The 27,143-nt window shown below is 42.7% G+C and overlaps 1 protein-coding gene across 4 annotated transcripts in view; it reads left to right on the plus strand.

Annotated features, from left to right (window-relative positions):
- mrtfab (myocardin related transcription factor Ab) overlaps positions 1-27,143 on the plus strand; it is a 52,158-nt gene that overhangs the window by 15,768 nt on the left and 9,247 nt on the right. For 2 of the 4 annotated variants that reach the window (XM_080789024.1, XM_080789023.1), the window contains 7 exons: positions 16,936-17,001; positions 22,165-22,220; positions 22,864-22,939; positions 23,874-24,035; positions 25,090-25,253; positions 25,941-26,078; positions 26,940-27,008. In XM_080789024.1, coding sequence (XP_080645150.1) covers positions 16,936-17,001; positions 22,165-22,220; positions 22,864-22,939; positions 23,874-24,035; positions 25,090-25,253; positions 25,941-26,078; positions 26,940-27,008 — 731 coding nt within the window. Of the gene's footprint in view, positions 1-8,761; positions 9,392-16,935; positions 17,002-22,164; positions 22,221-22,863; positions 22,940-23,873; positions 24,036-25,089; positions 25,254-25,940; positions 26,079-26,939; positions 27,009-27,143 lie in introns of those variants that run through there. The other 2 variants (XM_080789021.1, XM_080789022.1) reach the window with 2 other exon arrangements.

Raw genomic sequence — 27,143 nt, forward strand, 5'->3', positions numbered from 1 at the left:
CCTGTGTCTCCCTCCTATAGATGATGCAGACGCTCTCCTTTCTGTCATGGTCACCCTTGTGACCTTGTTCTTGAGCTTAGTCCAGTTACCCTGGGTAAACATTTTCCTTTCCTTTCCTCGTCACATTTACCTAACTTACTTAACTTTTCTTTTTTTTTCTCTCACCACCAATCCTCTCAACAGTTTACCATTACACTAAAATTAAAATGGACTTGTTTCTGTTGACATGCTGTGACGTAATGAGCGTGCTGCTGCTGCTGCCTTGGCTAAACAAGCAGCCTTTGACCACTATAACAAAAGAGCCTGCTGTGATTTGAGTTGACCCAAGAACCCAACCACCCCACTAACGCCATTACCATGTTACCTTGCCCCTAAGTTGAAGATGAATTTTCACACAAATAATTGCTACACAATAATTTAATTTATTTCAGGCTGGGTCGCCTGAGTGAGGGGTATGATGTTGGTAGACCAGAAACCCAGTTGACCTCAGGATACATCACTGAGGATACGTCCCAGGTGCATCCATGCGATGTATTTTTAGTTAGTTATTCTATTTATAGAGTCATAGGAATAGACTATGTGACAACTGGGTATAGTCTGTTGACCACCGGAGAGACGGGTGACAGCCGGAATGTAGACGGCACCCGGGTGAGCAGTATGGGTTAGCGCCCCAGCCTGTGTCCTCCGTGAGAAGGAAGCCCAACAAACCTCGGTGAGGCCTCTAGGAGTGCCATTATAATCCCACCACTCCTGAATGAAGGGCCTGGTGCTGGGAGTCTGGTGCACAGGTCCTGGGCCTGGTGAGAGCAGGAGTGGACCTGGTGAGATGTTGGAGGGGCCCGGACAAGAGTCAACCCACATAGCCTAGTCCTTCCACGTGCCAGAATTTGCTTCTCCCAGTCCCGTGTGTCTGTGTCTCCAGCGAGAGCACAATGACTTCACTGCTCATCATTCCATTTACAACACTTAATCATTCATTTAATTAAGTTTAATAATGTGATTACATTTTGTATATAAGGCAACCTTTATTTTAGCAATCGTATAGACTACCGGTATGCTGCCCTGAACGAATACTATTGTTTTGGATGACCTTTAAGTAAAATGGCAGATTGTGCCAGCTTGTTGCGAGCTAGTAGATTGGCCTGTTCACATTTTTTTTAAGTATATGATAGGGCTTAAGTGGTTTCATGTAAAACCCTCAGACAGAGTGTGACCATTGCCCGGTTATTTAATCCATTAAATCATAGCGCCCAAGTGATTTATAGCAACGGAGCACTTATACCAACGGACCGGAAGTTATACCGGATGTGGCTGGAGCACCTAAATGTAGCCAAAACACTCAACACACACAACAACGGGAGGCATGATTAAATCTAACGCGACTAGCGACTGGACAGCGGGGGCCGTCTAACACCGGATATTTTCTTAGAATTGGACGGGATGATTTAGATCGCGAGTTAACGTTTTAAGGTTTTCGTTGTCGCCGGCTAAACAGGGCGGGAACATTTTCGATGACTTCCCAACAGGATTGGGCAACAGGCGCATCTAGGCTGTAGAGCGATGCGATCGGTTTTCATTAGGGATGTCTGTAACGGATAATTTCCCAGCCGGTTAGCCGACAGGATTAACCGGGTCATTAACGGATAGTGGTTGATTTCTTTTTTTTATAATAGGCTACCCCAAATGTAATATGCATGTATAGGCTACATAATTAAAGTTGGTAGACGAATGGTATACATTTATTTATGCTCCTTTTTTAAAAGACAAACAAAAAAGCAACATTTAACAATATAAATACATTGTTGTATAGGCTTAATCATCAATAAACATCGCATCTGCATGATGCATGCATCTGCGCATCTACAGTACAGAGGTCCGCCGGTTCTAGTCCAAAACATAAATAAATCCATTACTAAAAGAAAGAGATTTAAGATCAGAACACGTATTTATTATTATGCAAATTAACCGTTAAAGCTGATAAGAATATTCAGATGTTTCTTAACGGTCGGCTAACTGGTTAGCCTAGTTTTCATATCAAACTTCGTCTTTTGTATAAAACTTCGTCCTGGGTGCTGGGTGATACTAATAGAAAGGACGGTGGACTTCGTCCTGGGCGATTGGGGCGCTAACATTGATCTACAGTATAGATATGAGGTTTCCAAGCCGACAGTGACAATGTGGAGTGTTGATTTTACGTCATAAAATAGCATTTGTGTTCCTGCAGTGTTCCAGTGCTCCTCTGTTTGAATAGCTCTTCAGTTCCACCCTTTAGGGACGACTTAAGTTTGCGGGCTCACTCAGTTGAGAAACATTGAGTACAAACTGAACAGAAACGCAGAGTACAAATTCAACAAAGTTTTACCTTCCAACACAGAGACTAGGCAATATTATCCCGATAGTCATCCAAATTTACACTTAATATTATTCTAATACATGCTGGAATCACTTGATGAATACATCACTACCTTCATTTTACCTTCATCACACACCTTGTTTTGTGAATATCCGTTTAAGTGAAAAACAAGGACTGGCTTGTTCAAAAACGTTATAAACATTGCTGTTTTCCAAATCTATCTATAAATGCACCACGTCCCTGTATGTCTGTGTGTACGTCTGTAATACACCTAACTCCAGAACTGTTCGCCACACCGACTTCAAATTTGACACACGCGTTCCACACCCCCACAGGGAGTGCAGTGCCCGGGTGGGGCATGGATCTCCAACTTCCATCGTTACCGACTCGGTGCTCTACAGCCGGGCACCGCTCTAGTGAAATAAAAGGGGATAGGTATCTGTACTTGTGTCTGTGTGTGACCATCCCTGTACAGACACGATCAAGCAATGCCAGACTCAGAGACATAGTGCAGAAAATATGGCCAACGCAGCAGACAGTTGAGAGTAGTGGCATAACCGATATTTTAGCATAGCCGATATTGCTCTTTTTTTTTTGTTGCTGTTTTTCTTTTTATTAAATCGATTGACACGTCGGTAAATGGCCTCGACTGAGTCGTTCACATCCCTAATTCACATCTTTACAATTCATTGTAAAATGCTCCTGAAGATGATTAACCCGAAAATGGAAATTCACCATGATAAAACTATATTTTGAGTTAAAAAGGATATTTTATCTTCCCATCCCTATTTGTTATTTAAGTATGCCAACATTGCTCCATTGACACAGTGTGAAAAAGATTCACTTAACTATAACTACAATGAGTGTGCAACATTTCAAGCTTATTTTTGTTGTCTCAGCGTCCCGTAGCACAGTGTGCACAGTTGCAGACACACAGGGTTTATGAAACGTAACTGATCACCACTGCATATCTCACACTCTCACACAAACCTGCTAAGATGAGGCTGAGAGCCAGGCTTGATGGCTCGCTCAATTTATAGTGCTATAAAAAGACAACTTTCAATGAAAAACGCAACTGTATTAATTATTAAATGGAAGCTTTAGTTTTGTGTGCAAATTAGACGGTCAAATTGCAGTGGGGATTTTGGGGAACTGCACTTAGGCTGTTTCAATGGGCTTGCCTACTAGCAAAGGTTCAAACACCTCCCCAAGCCAATGTATCCCTCTTGACTTGAGTGTCCTTGAGCAAGGCACATTTTTACCTGAGCAAGGTACAATGTTTGATTTATCTTAGACTTTTCATCAAATATTAAAGCAACGACCACATCCATGTGGACTATGGCAATTTATTTATTTTATTACCATTCCTATAGACGGCTATGTGGGGCCCTGGGTCTGTCCGAGCACGAAAATAGCGTTTTATCGTTTGTTCAGTGTCACTGTTGCACAGCCTAACACACTAACACAGTCACAGACACACACAGGCCAGGGAGGAGGGCTTGTACAGTACAGTACAGTACAGTACAGTACAGTACAGTACAGTACAGTACAGTACAGTACAGTACAGTACAGTACAGTACAGTACAGTACAGTACAGCACAGCATCACTCACTTGTTGCCTTGTCACTGAAGTTGACTTGATGTTGACTTCTGAGGAAGGGGTGAAGAACACATCGAGTCAAAGTGACATGCCTGCAGAAATGGTGTAATTCTGGTACATTCCACAGCCTACTGGGGCCAGGAAGCAGGAACCTTCTGTTTTCAGTGCTGGAATGTTAATGGTGGGCTAGTGCCGCATATAGTGTTGGGCTCTGGTCTGTTTGCCCCTGGTTGGGGTCGAGTGGTCTGTAAATCTAATGGTAAATACACGGTGTGCAAACTGCAAAGGCTCTTTGTGCTAGAGAGAGTTGAATGTGTGCAGCCAGGTCCGGTGTTGTATGTGATTGTTATTTTAGTTTTGATTATTGCTTTTGTATTGTGGTAGATTTGCTTATTTTTCAGGGAGGCTTTCTTTTGTTGGCATTTACTAATCTGATACCGGAGTGATAAGCTTTTTTTGTGTTAGCATTTTCTAATCTCATACTGAAGTGAGACGTCCTGTTTTTCAACATTTTCCCCCCATGTTTTTGGGAGGTTTTAGAATTTGCTTGTTATTGAAAGGTCACGGTGATTGTTTTTGTCACTCACTCATGTCTAAAGGACAAAAAGCCTTGTCGTTGCTATGGCCTAGTCTTCACCGTGTCTGCGCGGCTAACAGCCTCTTTTCTCGGACACTACGGCGCTGTCCGTGGTTTTAAACAGATCACTGATGTTCGGAGGTCATTTCTGATTATCCCGTGATCACGTTTGGAACATTGGCGTTTTCTAGAGCAAGGATGGACCTCGCCTTAGCTCACTAGCATTGACGCTATTGCTTTAGCATCCAAGATGGCATCCAAAACTGGACGCACGTCATAGTGGCACCCAAGCACCACCACTTTAGTCCACCAGGTGGCACTCATTGTGTTGATGGCACAACCTACCAGATATATATATCGTTCTGTTTATTACATTTACAGATGTAATACAGAAGTTTGATGTGTTGCCATCTCCCCTCCAACTAGAGACAGGGAGAACCTCCCCACCTGGGGAGGTTCACCATGACCTGGGTAGAGACCAGGGCATGGTGAACCGGGGAAGACTAAACTATGAATTAAGAGTCTTCCATGCGTCCACACAGGACGTCATTTACTCCTTCTCCCACAAAGACCTCCATACAAATACTACATCCTGTCTGCTGTTGCCATACTTATTCCCAGAAGTGTTTTGTTCAAGGGAGGAAATTTGTCACAGGATAACCCATTCAAGGCAAAATTATGTTCTATAGTTAAGTATACATGATTGAAGGTATGAATACATATATAAAGTAATAGTAATTTGTCTTTCTCTCTTACCTACCATACTACCGTGTCACACCCTAAGTCATCAATTGTCATACATGTTTAGGTGATGTGTTTCATTGTTTACATTATTACATATGTAAAATATAAGTAATAAAAATGTATTTCATATGTTCCTATTGTTGTTATTGTCAGGCTGCACATGGTGAAACAGCTGAAGCATTTCATGACAGGACAGGGGATACTGTATGGCTGAGACTGGATCATCTCCTCATGGGATCTCTAAAGCCTAATTTATACTTTGTCACACGCCGATGTCGAATCACAAAAAAAATACTAGAAATGCTATGCATCAAGTTTTAATCCTATCCGGGCTTTCTGCTGATCTGCTCCATACACGACAGATAGACACAGCAACCCAGACCAGACAAACACAGAATGCTTACAAGCACACCAGACAATGACTCATAACAGTAGGTGGACTTTGACACTGTACTCATATTGTTGTTTGTTTAAGGTGTTGCTATTTCCTTATGGGTCATGTGCATGACACCTGTATGATGGAATACAATGGTATATTGTAATGTCATAGTGCAAGGAAGCATTCCAAGTTCTAACAGTCGATATTGGCCAGTATTGGTTCTCATGAGCAATTGTTATTTAATATAGAACAGTCAGCAGTGATGTCATCATTCCAGGCAGCAGTAACAGTCAATACTGGTGCTTTATTCTGAGTTGTAACAGTCAACTCAATAGTGGTGCTTCATTCTGAGTTGTAACAAATTAACAATCGATACTGGTGCTTCATTTAATATACTTTATTTAATGGCACAGTCATAATGCCAGGCGGTGATATGAGTTCTTAATGGTTGGTACTCTGGCAGTCACATACAGAGTTCAAAGGTTTTAGTTTTTTTACATGGCCCATTCTAGCCTGCGTTTTAAATATCTCAAAAGAAAGGGGAAAATGTGTGTCACCGCTATGTTCCGTTCTTTAGTTATTGGTAGTTGAATATAGTTTGTTTTCACCAAAAACGCTACGTTTCTTTCGGCAGTTAACTTCCTCCTTCAGTTGGTTTCTGTACTCTGCGTACCATAAATAAAGTATTGGCAATTTGCCTACCAGTGTGTGGCTACCACTTTATTGTCCCTTGAAGACTAGGCTACTTTTCAGTTTACTCTCCTGTGGACCGACACCACTACAAGGACTTTGGTGTGCGTAAAGAAGAATCCTTGTGCACTTGACATGATATCCAAAGTGCTCTGTTGCTCAAAAACTCTTTCTCAGTCAATCTAGACTCAAAAGGCAGACGCTACAAGCTGTCAGACTGGTGACAATCGTTTCGTTGTTGAAAATGTTTTCGGAGTAGAAATAATTACGCACAGCAGTGGCTCCGAAGGTAGAGCGGCCGTCTTTGTATCAGAAGGTTCTCTGTTCGATGCCCTGCTCCTCCCGAGCAAGACCCCTAACTGCTCCTGATAAGCAGGTTGGTGCCATGTTTCTGGCTACTATGTCACAATGCCACTAGAATAGTACAATTATTTATTGAATTACTATAACTAGCCCTTACCCGTTGTGAGATATTTGCCCCGTTTGCACCCGGTACTGTGCCCGGGTGCGTTTTAATTCACTAATAAATTCATTATTAATCATTAATGTGTCAAATCGAAAAAAAGGGCTCCGTTAAGACCTCCATATTCATATGGTCAATGCCTGTGTGAAAAGTGGGAGTGATTGGTGCAGGCAATGATGAGAACGCGCTGTTTCTGACATTCAGACACACACACACACACAGAGACAGACATTGGCTGAATTATAGTATGATGATGATATGATGTCTGTATAAAAATGTTCTTGTGACCACCAGGGCATTACTCACTTTTTGAGTTATAGTTAGTCAGTTATAATATAACTCCTTATAACGGAAGATGCCAAATAATAAATCATTCTAACATCACAACTTTCTTACCTATAGCCGTTGTTCGAGACTTATTGAAATGGAAAGATTCTACACTAGTGGAAACTGCAATGTTCGGCATTAAACACAGCAGGTTGTGCAGCACTAATACTGTACTATCATAATGCCAGGCAGTGTTACAAGATCTAATGGTCTGTATCCGGGGCCCTTGTTTTATTAATAGGATCATTTCTCCCTATAGCTCTATAGTGGAATGCATTGTATGAAACGCATGCACAGGGGTTTGCGTCATGGCTCATGAAACATTGATTTAGCCCAAGGAAATAGGCCCTAAAGTGTGTGTGTGTGTGTGTGTGTGTGTGTGTGTGTGTGTGTGTGTCCGTTCTGTATCCATGTTTTTGTGTGCGAGACCCTCTGTGTTGTGTGTGTGAGTGCATACCTTACTCTAAGCCTATGATATGTGTGCATATGTGAGTAACCCTACCCAGGGGTTGCACAGGTGATATGGAGCTGAATATAGCCTTCTTATGGCCACTTTGGCCAGCTGGCCTTACTATTTAAAACAGAGAGGAGGAAGGGAGGGTCGCTGGGGGCAAAGGACGGTCTTTTCTTCACCATCAGCATTCTGCAAGAGCCATAGAGTTGGTTTGGCTGTGGGTCTGAGGCAAGCTGGTCTCAGAGGATTGGGATGCGTTTCAATAATGATGTCTGTGTATCCGTTAAGGCTTTGACACTCGTGTTCCACCCCTTCTAACACAAGCAGTATAATTGTATCCAGTGGGAGCTTCGTCTTGTGCTGAGGCTCTTGAATTGTTCAGTTTGTTTCAAAGAGATTAAGTTGGTACAAGGCATAAAACACAAATACATACTTGAAAGGGACAACATGTACATCATATAAATTAAGTTATATAAACAATTTGACATGCCTCAAATGACCCAAGAATGAGTCCCTCTGTTGCAGTTGAGAATAACGTACAAGGGTGGCTTTACAGGCTTATTTGCTTATTTCTCCTACGTGTCATAGACCTTAGCAGATTCTTTCTTTTTTGCATTGTTTGCGTTAAATGTTTCTTCTCCGGAGCAGACTCCTGTATTCAAGGGCAATCCTATCAGAATGACAAATGCTCTAAGGCCAAGGCAACATGGTTGTGATTAAATGACAATCAATCCCTCGGAAGGTTGATGAACGAGACGCATCGAAGGATCAGACATACCAAGCAGGGCATATCAAGCACCACTATGGGTGAAGGTCGCCCTGAGCCATCAGCCCGATTTCCGGGTGTCAACTCTCAAATCCGCTCATGAATTCACCTTGCAGTAACTTCATTTTTTTTTTTTTTCATGTATTGTTACTTTATGTATTTTGTCAATCATGCAAACCAGATTGTCTTGTTTACCATCAGGTTTGGGATGGGAGGAGGAAGAGGTATTTATTTGACAACCCCCCACCTCCCTCATATTGTAATGGTGAATGAATGGCAACAGCTGAGCAGGAGAACTCTAGCATGCCGACTGCGTGTGTGCGCGTGCGTACGTGTGTGTGTGTGTGTGTCAGGGGGAGCTGAAACCAGAGCTCTCACTCTCACTGCCTTTCTGTGTTGAGCTCACTGCTGTCCTTGCTTCCTCTGCTGCTGCCCTCTTTTAAATTTTCCTCTCGCACATCTCATCTTGTTCTTTTGGACATCCTGGGAGATTTAGTCCATTCCTCGGACACCTTAATAGAAACACTGAAGTTCTGACTATGCAGGTCTTTTAACTGCAGGAGGAGAAGGGAATACACAGAAAGAGAGAGACACGGCAGTCGGAGGGATCGACCACTGCAAAAGCAGACCAGGAAGGAGTCAGACGGAGAAAAGCAGAATGTCTCTCCTTCCATTGTGGTTTGATTTGGACATTATTTCACTCTGTTGAGGCACAGGAGTCAGCTGGGCAGTCAATCAAAAGAGGAGGATACCGAATTTGCTGGGCAGGCGACTTGCTTCACCAAACTGCTGCTAACATTTTAGCATTGTGTCCTTGACCGAATCAGCTTCTATTAAAGTCTTGGGAGGAAAGGAGATTTTGGATTAAAAGTCCAATGTTTACCGGCTAATTCATCACAATGCTGGACACTAATCACTGCCTGTCCTTTGAGCCAGAGTCCCCTCTGGGCCTGGACTCTCCACTAATGGGGGACGACATGGACAAGCAGGACACCAGGACAGACCATGACAGGGACGTCTATCACTGTCTCAAAGAAGGTGGGACCTCAGGTCTGCGCACACTCATTAGAGATGCAGGGATATGCGATACGTTTTGTGTTTGTAGTCACCAGGATCACATAGTGTCAGTAGTTTATAGATTCATATAAATAGATTGTGCGGTACTGTACTAAAGAAGTGTTTGGCTTTATTGGTTTGTTATGGCAATTTGACTCCGTTTCACAAATCAGTAGTCGCCATAGGTAGCCAACTTTTAACTTCAAATCATGCTGGAATTTCATTCCATCTAAGAGGAATTCTTTCAACCGTTGCTGTTTTGTGTAAAGACACTAGTTTGGTTCTAATGTTCAACTGTCGGTAAAGAACTATCTGCTGTACTAATTGTAGGCCAGGTGGAGGATAGACGCATAGTCATAGACCTCCCACTGTATGTGGAACATCTCCCTAGATGTGGGGCAGGTGAGAGAACTACAGCCCTTCATCCTGTCATAGGCTAATGACATGTTCCACATTTCAGTCAAGACCCAAATGCCCCATGCATTGTAACTACTGTATGTGGAATGGGATTTGAGCCTGGCACTGCTTACCAAATGTATTGCAGGTTTATTTACAGGTTAGGATAAACGGTAAACACCATAAGCTGATACAAATGTTGTGCCCCTACATTTTTTGCAGGCTATTGCAATATTGTTTGCATTCTCTTGCAGTAGTTAAGACCCTGTCAACATACTGTCTGCTAAAACAAATATTCTCCAGGATGGTTTGGAGTATAAAACTCCCACCGGAGTTAACTTTAACAGTAAAGTCTTGTGTTCATTTAATGGAAACAAATTGACTTGTTGTACGCACTCAGAGTTCAATTAACATTTTACAATGTTAAAAAAAACCTGTCTCAGTTGGTTCTCTCTGAGTCAGGACAGGCCACATTGTACAGCAATGTGAAGGTACTGGGACCCATTCCAGTGAGTGGGTGCCCTAACCTGGCATTGTTCTTGCCCTCTGGTTTCTTCTGCACTCTTCACTGTTGTGTGAAAACATTTGCTGTGGTCAGTCTGCCTGGCAGACTTCACAGTCAAACCAGCATGCGAATGATCGAGTTCATAATGGAGCACATCATTAACAGGATTTGCAAATAGAACGTTTCCAGTGACACTGCCAAGTGCTGGGTTTGCCATGCCGTTGAGACTTGTGTTTCAGCTTGGCCTGTTAGCTTTGTGTGTGTATCTGAAGTGCCTCGCATACCACCCACCATCTCCTTATTTTTTTTATATATTTTTTTGTACTATTTATTTTATTTACCAGTCATTTTACAAATCCTCCATAATTACATTTAAGGTACTGTTATTGGATTCAGTGCTTGTGCACAAATTTGTAATCCCATTTGCCTAAAAGTTTAAATGGTAAAATTGATTGTAGCTTGTTACGGTTCATCTGCACTGTAGCTTATAGTGACTGGGTGTACAGTGGTTTAGAAAGAGACTAAAGACTTAAAGACTGTCTGAGATGAGCTTGCCTTTCCCCTGAAGTGAACCGTACAGTGGTTTAATCATCCATCGCATGGTGGTTTTAATTTTCTCTAATTGTGTAACTAAACTAAACCAAATGGAACTAGCATGAAGTGATGGTGGTAGGTGTGTGAAGGATTAGCTGTGCCAGACTTGGGGGTCCCTGGGGACAGGGTGAACTGCAGTCAGACATGTTTAATTAGACCTAATGACACATGAGCACAGCAGGATTAGCCCAGTTGGCCACACAGACCTTGGCTCTACCTTCTGCCCTCCCGCCATACTCACTCACTCACTCTCTCTCTCTCTCTCTCTCACTCACTCACTCACTCTCTCGATTAAATTAATTTCAAAGAGGCTTCATTAATGCAGGAAACATACATTTATATTATATATATATATATATATATATATTATATTGTCAAAGCAAGTGTGAAATTAAGCACAAGATGTAGGCCTACTAGAAAGATGTGTAACATTGCATCTTTGCAATTTTATAAAAATGTAACGGTTAAAAATACAAATTTCTGTGTGGAGTTTGCATGTTCTCCCCGTGTCCCCTAGGGTAGGTACCCTCACAAAAAACATGCAGTAATCCTGGTCTCTAAACTGCCTCCCCCTGGCCAGCCGGGGCGCCTGATGGAGGGGAAAGGAACTGGTTGGAATAACGTGTTCCTTCCACGTGCTACGTCCAACCAGGGAAACTCCCCCCTGTCAGGTGTAAAGGAGCAACTTGGACACTCGGGCATGAAGGAACCATGAGTTCCAAGTCCGTTGCTCTCCCCAGGTTGGCGGAGGGTGTGTAGAGCCCAGGATCACATTAGATAATTGACACAGGGGTGAAAAATGGGTTACAAAATCGTGGGATAAAAAAACTATAAAAAAAAAATACAAATTGTGCTCCTGCTGTTAACATAATAATAATAATAATAGCTCAGATTTATATAGCGCTTTTCTAAATACCCATACCGTAGTATGTTTATACAGAGTAAAGAATAAATATTCACCTGGTAATGACTATGACTATGTCCTGTAGCTGAAAGGTCAGAAGGTCAGTCCTTGCAACCACAGTTTCCAGCCAGACAGGTCTAGTCCAGAATGCCTCTTAAAACCTCTTAAACCCCAGGGGGGTCCAGGAGGGAAAATCAAAAATATCGGAGTTGGAACCTGAGACCTTGACCAGCCCCGTTTACCTGCTGAGAGCTGTTCATTAGGTGGACAGCCGCTGCCCCCGCCGGCAGGGAATTGGGCCTTAAGAGGTTTTAAGCACTATATACTTTGTTGTACAACAAATAGCGAAAATAGTTGACCTACAAGCTTGTAGATATTTGGAAAATGTTTAAGATTTACAAAGCTTTTGCCTATAATGCCATGTTAAAAGTGGTTATCACTTAACATACCTACACCCACACAGTATAATTGGTATGAAGTGTAACTGAATATCGCTGTTTTAGTATCCCCACTTAACCCATTAAGACCCATAAATTTGATTCTACAAATGCTTTCTTAAAGACTAATGTTCCTATATCAGTGGTCCTCAAACCTTTTCATGTCAAGGACCCCCAAAATTATATGTATATGGCCGCTGACCGCATCTCAAAATATTTGGATACCAATCAAATCAAGAATTAAATTATTGTAGACACAGTATGATCAACATAGTCTGCAACCACAATGGTCCTGCCCTACTCTCTCCCTCTGTGTTCCTTGTCTCTGTGAGTGTAGAGGTTGTGTGTGTGGAAGGCCAGTTTTGACTGTCCTAGTATCCCAGTAAAAGTCCTATCTTCCCTTTCCTTGGCCTAGTTTCACCCAAACTGCCCTAAACCTGGAATAGGCCCAGTGCTATAACTAGGCCCTTTAAAATAAATGATCTCCTTTATTCTTTGTTAGTGCATTTAAACGTTTAAGCATTGTAGCATGTTGTACTAGTGTAGTCTTATGTTGCATACAGTATCAGTAGGCGTCAGGCGACCTATCCAGGTGAGGTTGACAGACCAAGGAAAGTAGGTTCAACGCAGCAGATTTCTTTAGCAGCTTTATAACAAATGACCATATAACACCAGGTCTTCATGGATCCATTTTTTTATTATTTATTGATTACTTGGACATAAGCAGGTTAACATAGATGCCTTCACATTGCACCAACATGTTGTGTCATATGTACACTCTAAACGGATGTCATATGTTTGTCTTTGTCATGTCCTGTATTTGTTGTTACTGGCAGAGCTGTGTAACATTTATTTGCCTCTTCTCTTGGCCAGTGCGCACTCGTAAAGGAGACTATGGTCTCACTCTCAATGTGATTTTACTGGTTAAATTAAATAAATAAATAAAATAAACTGCAAAAAGAACAAACTATTACATTTGGGAGAATTCCATGCCCACATATTTGTGCCCATGGAGCTCACATCCTGTGTGGCAGTTCAGGTGGCAAAGTCATCAACCGTGACATATGTGGAAGTGCCGTTTCCGCCACACGATATTCACTGAGACACACACGCGTGGTTCTAGTGACTAGTGAATTATGACTATGGTAACGGCGCAGGAGGCCATTTTCCATGCCATTTAATGCGCCTTGCCAGCCCGGATCCAACAAGATGTCCTCCATACGACCCACCTATCGCCGTTTTAAGCTGAAAATCTGAAGATCTACAACCACCGGCCAGCGAAAGCCGAGGAGCTCTGTGTCTGGCCACTTTGGAACGTATTATATGGTAGCACAACATTGCATCACTTGCTAACGTCTATATGCTAAAGCTATACAAGCACACATACCTGAGATATTCACACATACCTGAATATACAGGTTTAGTTGTAAGTTGTAAGTAGTTTTCAGATATCGTTTTTGAAGGCCTGCAGTGCAGACAATCTTCCCACATCGCATGACAGCGTTGCTCTTATTCTGACCTGCCAGGTTAAATTGATAGTTAGTCCTCTCCCTCCTAGAGAAAATGAGGAATGTAGTGTAAAAAGGACATGGACATACAGTAGATTTTTTAAAAGTAAGTTAGGGACTTTCAAAAAGAAGGGTGAGATATAATTCAGTGGCCTGACTGAAACCGTGTGAATGAGTTGATGCGACAGCGCTACAGAGGAACGTGCAACATTCTATTCCATGAATAAACTGCTTCCCTGTAAGACGTGCTGAGGCATCTTATCCTGCACTGTGCCCAGGCACGGTCAAGTGTGTGCTTGGCGTTCGTGTTTATGGCTGTGTGCAGTGGGAAAGTATGCATGCAAGGTTGTAGTGTGCGTGCAAGGTTGTAGTGCGCACATATTTGTGTTTGCTACATCGCAGAGGGTGAAATGAATCTCTTGGTATTGCAGGCTGTTTGTGAACAGCTTATTAATACAAATGTGACTTGTAGGGCCTGAATATGGTGCAGACTGACATGTTAAGACATTGAAAGGAGGTCTTCTCCAGCTAATCTGAATGGGAAGTTGTGCTATTATTTCCTTGTAGGAACAGACTATTACATTTCCTAGCTTTCACTGGGATCGAACCCTTTTTGTACACAGCACAGACTATTCAAAATCACACCTGTGTGAACCGAGTGGTGCAACACCCCTCCCCCCCCCCCCCCCCTCCTCTCTCTTTCTCTCTCATTAGCAGGCAACAGTGCTGCACTGTCTCTCTCTCTGTTTCTGGCACAACAGCGCCCCTACTGGTACTACTGATGCTCATTAACCAACACATAGGGTGAACAACACATAGGCGGACCCGGACATTGCTGTTCCTTGGAGTGGTTGCACCACTCAAAAACTAGGCCACAGAGCACTGACATGCCCTACTATCTGTGAGTCTCTCTAGTTGCTTGTTTATCTTGAAAGCAAAGCAAGAGCCTACAGATGCCCTTGCCAGGACAGTGAACCAATGCCAGCTAGCCAGATAGTTCACTGTAGCATGCTGCATGATGTCATAGCGCTGTTGGGAAGAAACAGGTGCGGTCCCTAGGCATTAAAATGGCAGGACTTGACCCTGTCCCAGGGGACATGTAGGGTGAAGATCCACTGTTGAATAAACACAACCACATGAAAAGATGTGCATGCAAATACCATCATAAACAACAGTCACGCATGCACACATACACACACTCACACACATGCGCACACACAACGCATATCATGCATGCTCATTCATGGGTACAGCTGGTGCAGTTAAATAAGAGCCTCCGCTCTGAAATTAGAAGTGTGACCTTTGATTGTTTGTTTATTTATGTATTTGGGCCGGGCTTTTCTGCCCTTTATTTATAGATTTCCGTGTAGATAGGAAACGGGGAGAGCGAGATGGGGAGACATGCAGCAAAAATCGTCTGGAACGGGATTCGAACCTGCGATGCACTGCCAGGCCGCTTATGTGCCTAGGTGCCTGGATTGCAGCCCAGGCACCAATGTTTTTTTAGCAATTTTCAAAACGAACAGGCTATTTTCTCCTGTTTTTGTGAACTTCTGTGAAAGAGGTTTCCCATGAGGTCAACTTCTGTGAAAGAGGTTTCCCATGAGCATGTATTGTGTGTTCATGTTCAAATAGAAAGTAGGACTTGTGCTATTGCTAATAAGCACAATGCAAGTATGTGGTCACCAAGAAGACTGGTAGTGTCTATACATTTCAATGTGCTCTGGCTCAGTGTGTACTAGTTATGTCATTTTCTTTGTTCTTCTGAGCTTAATTGCACCCAAAAAACCTGAACCTGAAACCTGATCATGCAGTAGATTTTCTGTGGTCTGGGGTTTTCTGGCTTACAAGTGCTGTGATTTCCCTGCTAACTGTGATGTCACCGCCTGCAAATCCCATATGTCAATGGGATTTGCCAGCAGATGTCACTGTTTTCATTGTGGCTCAAAAGGCTTCAGAACACAGAGAAAACCCCAAACCACAGAAAATCCACTGAAAGTTCAGGTTTGTTGGGTGTAATTGAGGTCATAAAACCTCAAATAAATCAATGAATGTCATGAAACCTTAATAAATGGCTATACTTCCCTAAACCCTGATGGTGTTGCACTGAGACTGATGCTGCAATAAATATATGGCGTCCTGCTCACTGTTGAAACACGCTACTGTTGTACTGTTGGTAGCTTACTCAGTCCTGCATGTTTGCATTGTTTGAATTGTAGCGTAGCTTATTGTCTTTAGGCCTGTCACAATTATTACATAATTGCCTAATCGCAATTATGTACAATTAAATCGTTAATCGCAAATATTTGAGTGACAAATTGACAATTAATCATCGGGTCACATTTCATAAAATCATGCAATCCTAATGTGTTTAGCATGGCTCAAAGAAACCATATGGAAGGTTAGGGATTCCATTCCCACTGGGGCCACCCATACCATGCTAAATATACATGCAGTTACAGTAATGTAAGGCACTTGGATGAATGCTTCCACCAAACGGCATTATGTGTTATAGAACTGCAGATATTAGATACTGTACCATATCCACGCGCAGACTTCCAGTTATGTAACCACTACTTCCTGTATTGAAATGTCAGCGCAACAGGGCCCACTTCCTTTTCCACTCTAGCTCAAAGCTGACAGGTCTCTCTCTAATATTGTTTACTTTCTCAGTGACTCTCCTTTTTTAATTTCTTTCCCTTCCCTCACTTTCTTTCTCAGCTCTTTGAAGAGTGTCTTCATGTACACACACATACAAAGAGAGACTTGGCACAGCATGTTGACACATGACACTGAAAAAAGGTGTTTTGAAACAGGAAGTGTCTGCTACACAGCTCACACCCTCTGTAGCATTTAAAAAAAGAGGGGAAGAAGAGAAGAACCAAAGGAGGAAATAAGTATTTGAGTGAGAGGGAGAGGGAGAGAGAGAAAGACCAGGTCTACTTCTTCTCAGCCCAACACCGTCCCTGCAGTGTGTTTATTTACATTAATCTGGAGACTCTCATGTGGATGGACTACTAGTAGACTAGACATACAATAGGACGATGGTGCAGGGTGGGGGGGGAGCAAGAAACCTGGAAATGTTACTTTGCTGCCACCGTTTGCCTTTTGCTGAACGTCGTCCACTGACCCTGGTCTCCCTTGTCTTTCCCCTGCCACCCGTCCTGTTTCTCCCCATGCAGTGCTCCAGCTCAAACTTCAGCAGAGACGCACACGTGAGGAACTGGTCAGCCAAGGGATCATGCCACGTAAGTCTCTCTCTTTGATCTTGTCTCTGCTTTCACTGTCAGACATGACTGATGACGAGCTGAATTGGGAATGCATTGTTCACATTGCATGCAGACACACACTGCACGCTCTCTTACGTCTTCAGCCTAACATGTTGACCATAGGGATGAATAGGGCAGAAGAAATGGACCACACAGTAAAGTGTGTTAATTTATCCTTTTGTAACTCTGGACTTACAGATCACAGAGCCTAGTACCTCAGTTTACCTGCCAACTACATATTTACAATAATACAACAGCAGGACCATCACATGAGGGATGGTTACAGTGTGTATTAGAGATATGTTACAACTTACAGGACATGCCATCCATGGCCACAACTGGCTCATTAATATAATTATACCAAAAGCAGGCCAGTGAACGGTATTGCGACTGTGAAGCTGTAGGAATATCAGCTTTAGATCTGTGTGTGTGTGTGTGTGTGTGTGTGTGTGTGTGTGTGTGTCGCTCGCTCACTCGTGTCCTCTGTATGTCACTTTGTGTTATCAAACAAGGCAGCTACTGTAGCTTCCTCCTCTCCAGTATGTACTTCCTGTTTCAGGGTTCTGCTAGACTGAAGACGAGAAGCAGTGTCGGGTCTCATTCCGTTTTATTAATTGTACTGTGTCTGTTGCAGATGTAGACCGTAGTTGGGGACAGCATGAGAAGGTTTTCAAAACAATGGCCGATTATTTTGCCAAAATGTAGTAGTGAAGACCTACTCACCAACCACAGCCTTGCTAATTTGCTAGCTGGTGGAAATTTCCCTCTGAGGTTGAGCAAATTGGTTCATCAGCCACAGACTTGGCCACTTGCCTAAAAGAATGGGCTAGCTATGAAAGAATGGAAGATATTCAGACAGTCAAGGGCATGTTTGTACTGGGTAACCCTATTGTGCTTTCCAACATTTGGTTGTAGAGGAGTTGCTAGTTAAAGAAAATGTTTCTCCTTATTTCAACTATTTTGGTACTGTAGATGCACCGTTTCTCAAGCAGTGGGTCAGGACCCAAAGATATTTTTCCACAAGTTCTCACAGGGTTACAAACAAAGAATAATTTGCAGCCTATTAGTAGTGTACTTAGAGTAAATTAGGCGTAATAGATAAGTAATGTGGTTAGGTATTTAATCCTGCCTTTGTCATTAACTTAAAATGAGCTTACAGTGTGAAGCCATTTGAGTGTATTGTTATAGTTGTGTGCGCCTGCATTCTGCTTTGCAACTGACAGGTTTGTCGAATAAGGGCAAAGACGGAGAGAAACTCATGTGTGATGAAGTTAAAATGCAAAGAGACAGGGATAGAGCGGGAGAGAGACTAGAAGGAATGGCGACAAAATGTGTGATGGAGAGAGACGGAGGACTTTATAAAAGATTACCACAGATGTCTCTGTCCTAGCAGAAGGCTTTACAAACAGCCCTTGTTTTGGCTATTGCCCCAGAGCACAGCAAAGCCTATTTAACTGTGAAGGCCCTTGTCTTTATTATTTATTATGCATTGGTCTGTAAAGATCATATGAACTACGGTACACTCTCATTTAGAGAGCAAGAGGAGTCTAGGCTGTGAAACATTTTTGCAGATCTACAAGGCAGATCTACAGCAGATCTGCCTGTTTTTGCAGTTCCATTCGCGACGCAAGAGCTTGTCTCGCTGCCTGTTATTGCAGCGTTGGGGTAAGAATAAGAACGTGACTGCATGTTCACGTTGTCAATAACAAATTACGATAGCTTACAGGCGGAGATGAAGTGAAGTTGAATCAGACACCATGGCTGGTGTTGTTAGCTTAGCTTGTTGCTAACGCTTTGACACTTCTCGTGTCAAAGCAACTTCACGGGTCGCGCATTGAAGCACGTCAATTGTGATGAGACACGAGACAGCACAGCAGTGTGTATTCTGGTGTGACTGTATATTATTTAACTGGACCCGGAGCATAAACATGTACAGTAGCCTCGATCCTAGCCTTACAACTTCCCCGATGCTGCTGCTGGGGCAATACCATACCAACGGGAGGAGGGGGTTTCCACTGGCCGCTGTTACGAGTTTTCTGGCCCAAATCTATTCGCATTTTGTTCACATTTTATTTCGCAGCTAAATAAAAATCACCTAATAAATACCAATTGTTAGGTACTCCTATTGCTCCTATAGAGGCGTTGCAGTCCCGGCCCCTTTCATGAAGCAGAGCGCCCCGGAAGACAATTTCCAATTCATTTTTCCCAGTGACGTTTCATAAAGTATTTATTTAAAGACCTGTAAGCATCGGTCAAAGCCAACTCGGATCGTGACAAATCATGACAACAAACAATCGCCAGGGGCTGAACTGCGATGCTCTTTAGTGGTAGCCATGGTAGAAGTCAAGTCACCCTACTGTACTGTACAGTTATCCTGTAATTCTGCCAAATTGCTGCATCGCTACAGCTGTCCATAAAGGGCACGAGGAGGATGACATATCAGCATGTTTTTTTTAGGCATGTGGTACGAATTTGGACATCTGAACAATGGCTGTATTTGTAGTGAATAGTCTGGAAGACGTCAGTGGGCTTGGATGAGAGGTCATCATGACACTCACACTCCCCTTTTGCTGGTTCTATTGCTGCTAGATTCTCAGGTGACTCATGCCCACCACACACCGGCTGCGTCCGCCGCGTGGCGGACACAGCCGCCTCCATTATTTTCAATGAACCTATCGCACACCGGCTCCGTCCGCCGCGTCGCCTGGCGCGCCGATAGAACACAGTTCTATTTTCCAGGCGGCGCCGCGCGGCAACGCGTCACGCCGCAGACGGTCTCAGACGATGTGTGATGGGCTTCAGTGTTCACACACAGACAGGCAGACTATCACACAGTCAAAACATAATGCTGACTGAATATGCTACAAGCATAACGAGCCCCTTTTTCTAAATGTTAAATGGTGCATTTATATTGCGCTTTTATCCAAATCGCTTTACATAGATTGTGCATTACATTCAGGCATTCACACACACATTCATACACCGATGGCAGAGGAAACCTTGCAAGGCACCAACCTGCACATTGGGAGCAATTAGGGGTTCAGAGTATTGCTCAAGGACACTTCGACATTAACTCTGGGGGAGTCCGGGTTTCAACCAAGGTTAATCAAAAGCGGTTAGGAAGCGAAGACCGTACGGTGGACACCATGTTGCTCCCTGGAAGGAAAGAAACATGCGCAATGGGCTATATGTATCAAACACTTCCGCGTTCAGCTTCCTTGGTCTCAATTGCGCATGTTTCTTTCCTTCCAGGGAGCAACATGGAGTCCACCGGATGGAGTCTTAAAAAATTAAATAAAAATTGAAATCTACAGCAGATCTACAAAATTATGAAATATGTAATTTCTTTGTATTATCTGCAATGTGCTACGTTTTGATTACGAAGTCTAAAAGTGTATTGATTCATATGTTCCAATGTTCAATACCAAAAACTTTTTTTTGTGTGACAATTAATCGTCAACTTAATGAAGGGCCCTCACTTTTCTGTTTGTTTTGTGTCTTTTTCTCTGAGGTCTATACTGACCGTCTAAAAATAATTAGGTCGGCACACTGGGTCATGCTCCACAGCTTAACAATGTATTATTGGTTCCTTTACACCATCATTGGATGTGACATTTGGAGCCTACCCGCTCTTCATCAGAGCTGACCGTCTGACATACAGGAACCCAGATGTATCCCTCTTGAAACACAAATTATTTATTTTTCTCAGCTCCACTTCTTCCATAAAGAATGTGTGTATATAGTGACTAAAAACAGAAGTGATAAACCCTGTGATAACAGAAGATGGGAAGGAGAAATGGATTCAGTATTTGTGCAGGTGCAAAATAAACAAAAGGTAGGCCAAAGAAAACTCAATAACTCACCTTTGCTCCCATGCATTCATGTGCGAGCGCGCACACACACAGTAGTGTGTGTGTGTGTGTGTGTGTGTGTGTGTGTGTGTGTGTAGTAGTAGTTTTCATAATACTATTCACTCAGTACTCTATGGGACGGGTATAAGTAACAGCATCTCTGCCACATGTGGTGGCTGCCAATTATAGACGCCACAATACTTTGCCAGCCTTTTTGCCTCCTTTTTGGGCATCCCAAGTTGTTGGAACCCTCTAACAACCAGTCTGTGGGTATGCCCTTGGCTGCCAAATATTTAAAAAAAAATAGTCTGCACCTGTTGCCCATCTCTCAGAAGGTGTGTAGAAGTGGTTGGTATTTAAGCCTTGGTCATAAAGGCTTCATCTAGGCTAGGGTCAAAGGTGCAGGCTATTTCTGATACAGACACTTCCCGGTACTCTACATCAACCCCAACAATATCTGATGTAAAGGTGTCTGGGTTATCACAGAGTTGTAACATGGATGGAATGCTGACTGAGTTTAAGACTTCATCTGCTGTCTGCTTGTCCTTGTATCATCAATTTACAATTAAGGCATTTAGCAGATGCTCTTAACCCAGAGCGATTTACAGTAAGCAAGAACAACACATGTTAATACATCAAATTCATAGAAATAGTCATCAAGGATCATAATTAAGCTAAGAACCTAACATCCATCTAACAGTAGAATATTTGTACAATGAAACTATAAATATACACTTTAGAATGCTATGTCTATATAATATGCATGTATGTTTGTCTGTTATCAGTACCATTAGTAGCAGTATGTTTTTCTAGTTGTCTGATTCTCAATGACATAACCGATTTTCAAGAGGAGACTTACCGGTAACCACTTGAGCCCTATTTTCTTTTCATTATTTCCAAAATGGCAGTTATACAAGCTCACAGCGTGTTGCAAAGTGATGTGACACGTTGTGAACGTAAGTGATTAATGTGAACAGTATTGAACATAAAATTCATGTATTTAATGAATACTGTATTAGACAGAAATGTAAACCATTATGCTAATGACAGACGTTCACACACTGGTGCCTCCGACTGAACCTAACTGGCACATCGGAGTGTGTGATTGATTTTTCACCACCAGAGAGCTTGTAGATCTGCTATTCTCACTAGTTTGGGTCCCGGGCAAACATCTGGTTTCTCTTTTGGGTCACAGGCTAAAATGTTTGGGAACCACTGCATTAAACTCTCCATACAAGCTGCTTATCATCATCTCTCTCTTGTCTTTTTATTGTGTCGTCCTTCATTACAGCACTGAAGAGCCCGGCAGCCTTTCACGAGCAGAGGAGAAGTCTGGAGAGAGCCAGGGTGAGTGTTTAGAAATGTAGCACGATGCATTTCACTCATGAAAACATACTAGGTTTTCATAAATGGTTGCAATCAAATAGAAGTTATTTGAACTAAAGCAATATTGCAGCATTTATTTATCCACATTTCATTTCATATCAATGATAAATCGATTGCCAACTTAAAAGGTGCAACAAAATAAATTTCCTTCCCCAAATCATGATTTGTAATTGCCATCAGAATATCATATTTTACTACAGCCCTTTGTCCCTACTAAATTGACATTGACAACGTGTTGCAGGATGTATGTGATGTCAACTGATCTGTCTCTGAAATGCAAACCCACCTCTAATGTCCTCTGCATTCCACCTCTAATGTCACGTTTTTCTAACCCTTATTCTTCCATCTGGCCTTTATCCTGTTATGTCCTCTCATGACTCTTATTCCCTCCTCGTTGCTCCCTATTCCTCCATCTGTCTTTCCTCCCCATGTCTCAGACATTCTTCAGCCGACGTCTGTGCAAATGCCAAACGTTCCCGCACAGGCACATGCCCTGAATATTTAATGTTATTGTTATGCTCAATGTTGCGTTTTGATTCAGTCATTTTCATGCAAGCTGTGATGGCTTTAACCTTCCTAACCCCCTGACCACCTCCGTCCTCAGACGGAAGACTACCTGAAGAGGAAGATCAGGAGTCGTCCTGAGCGCTCGGAGCTCGTCAGGATGCACATCCTGGAGGGTGAGTGTCAGGTTCACACAGTGCCTCCCTCAGGGCAGCTAGGGAATTACACTCTTAACTCTATGGGCCTTTCTCACAGAATGTGGTTTGCGCTGCGACCACTGTTAGTCAGTTTCCAAAACATCTAGAGTGACTACATCACTACATTACATCACTAGATGGATACCATGTCAAATGGATAAGAGGCCTGGCTGCCTGGCTTGGAGCCGGAGGCCATGGAATGCGAGTGCCCGGTGGGCCACTTTTGGTAAGCAGTACTGTCTCTGTGGGATGAACGGAGCTCGCTGCGTGTGCGTTTTGTGTGATGCGTGGCTCAAGCCAATGGCAATAATGGATGCCAGAGCACAGCCCTGTGCCATTGTCGTATTCTGTGTGAAAGGTCCTTTAAACTGGAAGGCCTTACCTTAATGAGAAGGATGCAGTGATTTGAAGTAGTGATGCACCGAATATATGGCCGCAGAAAATGGCTAAAAATGCATTTTCGGCCTATTCGGTTTCGTGTATGCAATTACTGCATTCAAAAGTGCTGAATAAATGTTTTATGGATCCATAATAGTGATTATTATTTAAGTTACATTTTAATTTAAGGTACGACCATGACAGCAATGGTAAGAAAAAAATATGTATAATTTTAATCATATTCAGATATTCAGATATTCGGTATTCAGTTTTCGACCAACTGTTTCCTATATTCGGTATTTGGTTTCCCTTTCGGTGCATCCCTAATTTGAAGTATGATCATCCAATGGGGATAATTTAGACAAACGTTGTGAAATGCTGACAGTTTGTGGTTTTTGTTTTATTTCCACTCAGTTAATTGGTATTATTGCCACACATTTAATAACTAAACGTATTTAAAAAAAAATGAAATGCACTTTTAAGTATTGAAAAGGCCTAAATGTGTATGTGATGACTTGCTGTCTCTTCTGAGCAGAGACGTCCGCAGAGCCATCCCTGCAGGCGAAACAGTTGCAGCTGAAGAGAGCCCGGCTGGCCGATGACCTCAACGATAAGATATCACACAGGCCGGGTCCCATCGAGTTGGTTCACAAAAACATCTTGCCTGTCTTGCCTTCAGTACAGAACTCACTCCTGGGTAGGAGAACATAAAACTGTGTTAAATGCACTCAAAAACGGGCAAATAGCACTTGCACAAAGCCATTTAACACTCATACATACATATTCGAGCACTGAAGCATCTTTTTGTTGGTTTGTGCAACACTTGACCACACATGTATTTACAGTTGCAAAATTCATACATGGGTATACCGTATGTGTTGAAACGCAGTGTGCACACAGACATACATTAACCCATTGACGCCTGGTGCAACATATACGTTGTTCTACCCTTGATGCCGGCCGCGCTCTCTGTGTCTCATCAGCTATTGCTATACATGTAGCAACATAACTATTTTTAAAAAAATCATCAGAATTTGAAGGTTTTCAGAAACCTTAGGTCAGGCCCTAGAAGGCGTTCACAGATTCGGCCTCAGGCATCAATGGGTTAAAAACAACACCTGTAGGGTGCTGTACAATGAACAAAAACATTACGTAAATAAAATAAAATAAATAATTAAACTTAACAAAACTGTTAAAACATAACAATTACACATGAGGCAAAACAAACATCAAATATGCTGTACTGCACCAAACTCATGTATTTTGTATCGTATACTCTTGGATTACATCTTGTCCTAGGTTGTTATGTAATGTATACATACAGTTCACATAAGACACTTAAAAATCTCCTGATATGAACAACCTAATGTATGAATGAGTGTCAAATAGTATAAGCTGCTTAAACAGATGCTCAAGATTATGTCAAGTTGCACCATTCTAACAATGTCACAATATCTACTACATGTAGAAACTTCAAAGCAGACTTTTGAAACACTGTGGCAGTTGTATAACAGTCATGTTCATGTGCCAATCATTACACAATGTCCATCTTCTGTTAGTATTAATGCACACTGCGATTGGGATTTACCTTTACTGGTGAATCCCAAATTCACCAGTAGCAAATGCTGTTGACAAACTTACCAACCACAGCCTTACTACTGTATTTCTTTTGGAGTTATTTTTGGTTTCATATGGCTGGTCATGGGCTACCATTTGCTATACTAAATTTGAGTAATTCCATCCTCTCACAGATTCTCCAAAGGGAGCTGGTGGAGAGAGCTCTTCATTGGACGAGGATAGCAGCGATGCCCTTTCACCGGACCAGCTGACCAATCACGACTCTCCCCTGGGCTCTGTCCCTCAGCTGTCTCCATGTCCCATGCTTATCCAAAATGGAGACATGTCCCCCACACAGGTATGGATAAGCTCCATTGACACAGCTTATGGTTTAAGAAAGTCTCAGGCAATATATTGAGTTTTCCATAATGAAAGAATAGCTGGTGAATACTTAAGCAATAAGCCACACAAGGTCTCAGGTTACCGGGTATTTTACACTGGCTGGGGGCGTAGGCAGACCCGACGCGCAGCAGAGGGTCTTCTACCCCGCAGCCAGTGTAAAATACCCGGTAAGCTGGGGCCTCGAGTGGCTTATTGCTTTTCTAAAATGGTTACAAACATTATAGCAATATTAACCTAATAAAACTATTACATTCACAAAAGTATCTACGCTTTGCGCCACCAGAGAGAGCAAGCCAGAGCCACAAAACTTCTTGTTTTGCTCTGCAAGTAGCCTATGTGACGAGATTCACGGGAGAATAGCGCTTGATATCTTTACGGGGCTGCCTGGAGCCACACATTCACAGTCATATGAGACGGGCGGTGCTTAGACGCCCGCACGGCATGTGTTTGTAAAGCAATGAAGCGCTCCCCTTCCCCAGTTCAGCTACAAGGCTGCAGTTTGATACAAAGTGATTGAAGGAGTGGGTTATCGGTGAGTTTACACCGGTCACGTGACGGTAACCAGCCAATCAGAATGAAGTATTGGGACTACCCGTTTTAGAAATTAATTTTAGCACAACTAACCAGTGTGATATTTTCTCAGTTCCTCACCCAGGCCCCCCCACTACCACCTCCGCCTCCTCCTTCGGTGACCAATGGTGCAGAATCCTCCCCTCCTCAGAAGCTGACCAATGGGACAGTGACCCCGGCACACTCCCGCCCCCCTGCTGGACAGACCAAGGTAAGTGAAGTTCACAGTCAAATAACGTTTTTTCCTCTGTAACTGGATCAGCCAGGAACAGGTGAGGTGACACAGTAGGAAGAACATTCGAGGGATGTTTCCTGTCCTCTCCCATTTGTATTTTGGTTCTTTATTAAGACAGAGAATACAGGGAAACAACGGGGAAGGCTTTGGCAGAAATTGATCCCAGGCTAGCAGGTGCATGTGATGTTTCAGGGACAGTGGTCCCAACTACTCTGTGTACATTGTGCAGCAACATGTTGACACATACAGTATAATGACATAAGTAAACACTGACACATTTCGCAGTGACAATGGGCACTCCCTCCCGCCTCCTCCCACATTCTGGCTGCTGCTGTAACTGTTATTCTCTCATCCAAACAATCCAGCATGGAACATGAGCTTGTTTTGAATAGAGGGGGAGGGGGGGGGGGGGGGGGGGGATCCAGGGAGCAATGAATAAAGACTTAAACTTGAGCCTTATTTCCATGTGAAAATTATCTACATGTCTCCTATATTCAGCTATAGTGTAGATTTTTGTCCTACCACAAACATTAAATTCCCATTGATAATGAAATGAGAATTTACGTCATATCTGTCTGAGCAAATCAATGTTACGTCATGATAATGTACATCACTGTGATTTTTATTATTTTCATAATGTTTTTTTTTAGAATAACCAGCCCAAAATTTGGCTGCCAGGGCTAACTACAATTTGTGGACAATATGTACAGAGCATACATTTTGCACCTCGTTAATTTTACTGTGCCCTCCTGTTTCTCTGGCACTCTATCCGCCCATCTTCTAGTGTATGTCCACCTCTCACAGCCCCACTGCTTCCCTTTGCCTTTCTGTTCTCAGGCTCAGTCCAAATCCGGTTCAGATCGTCCTCCCCAGAGACCCAAGAAACCCAAAGACAACAAACCCAAGGTCAGCATTAGTTGCCTTACACATTAGTTTTATTTTAAGGAATATCATGTTGCACAAGAAGTACAATTATAATGGTGAATAGTAGAAATGACATTGGTGTTTTTCTGCTATTTCACCACGTCATGTTTTGTTATT

Source organism: Protomyctophum bolini (genome assembly GCF_963924005.1).
Source record: "Protomyctophum bolini genome assembly, chromosome: 18".
Lineage (NCBI taxonomy): Eukaryota > Metazoa > Chordata > Actinopteri > Myctophiformes > Myctophidae > Protomyctophum > Protomyctophum bolini.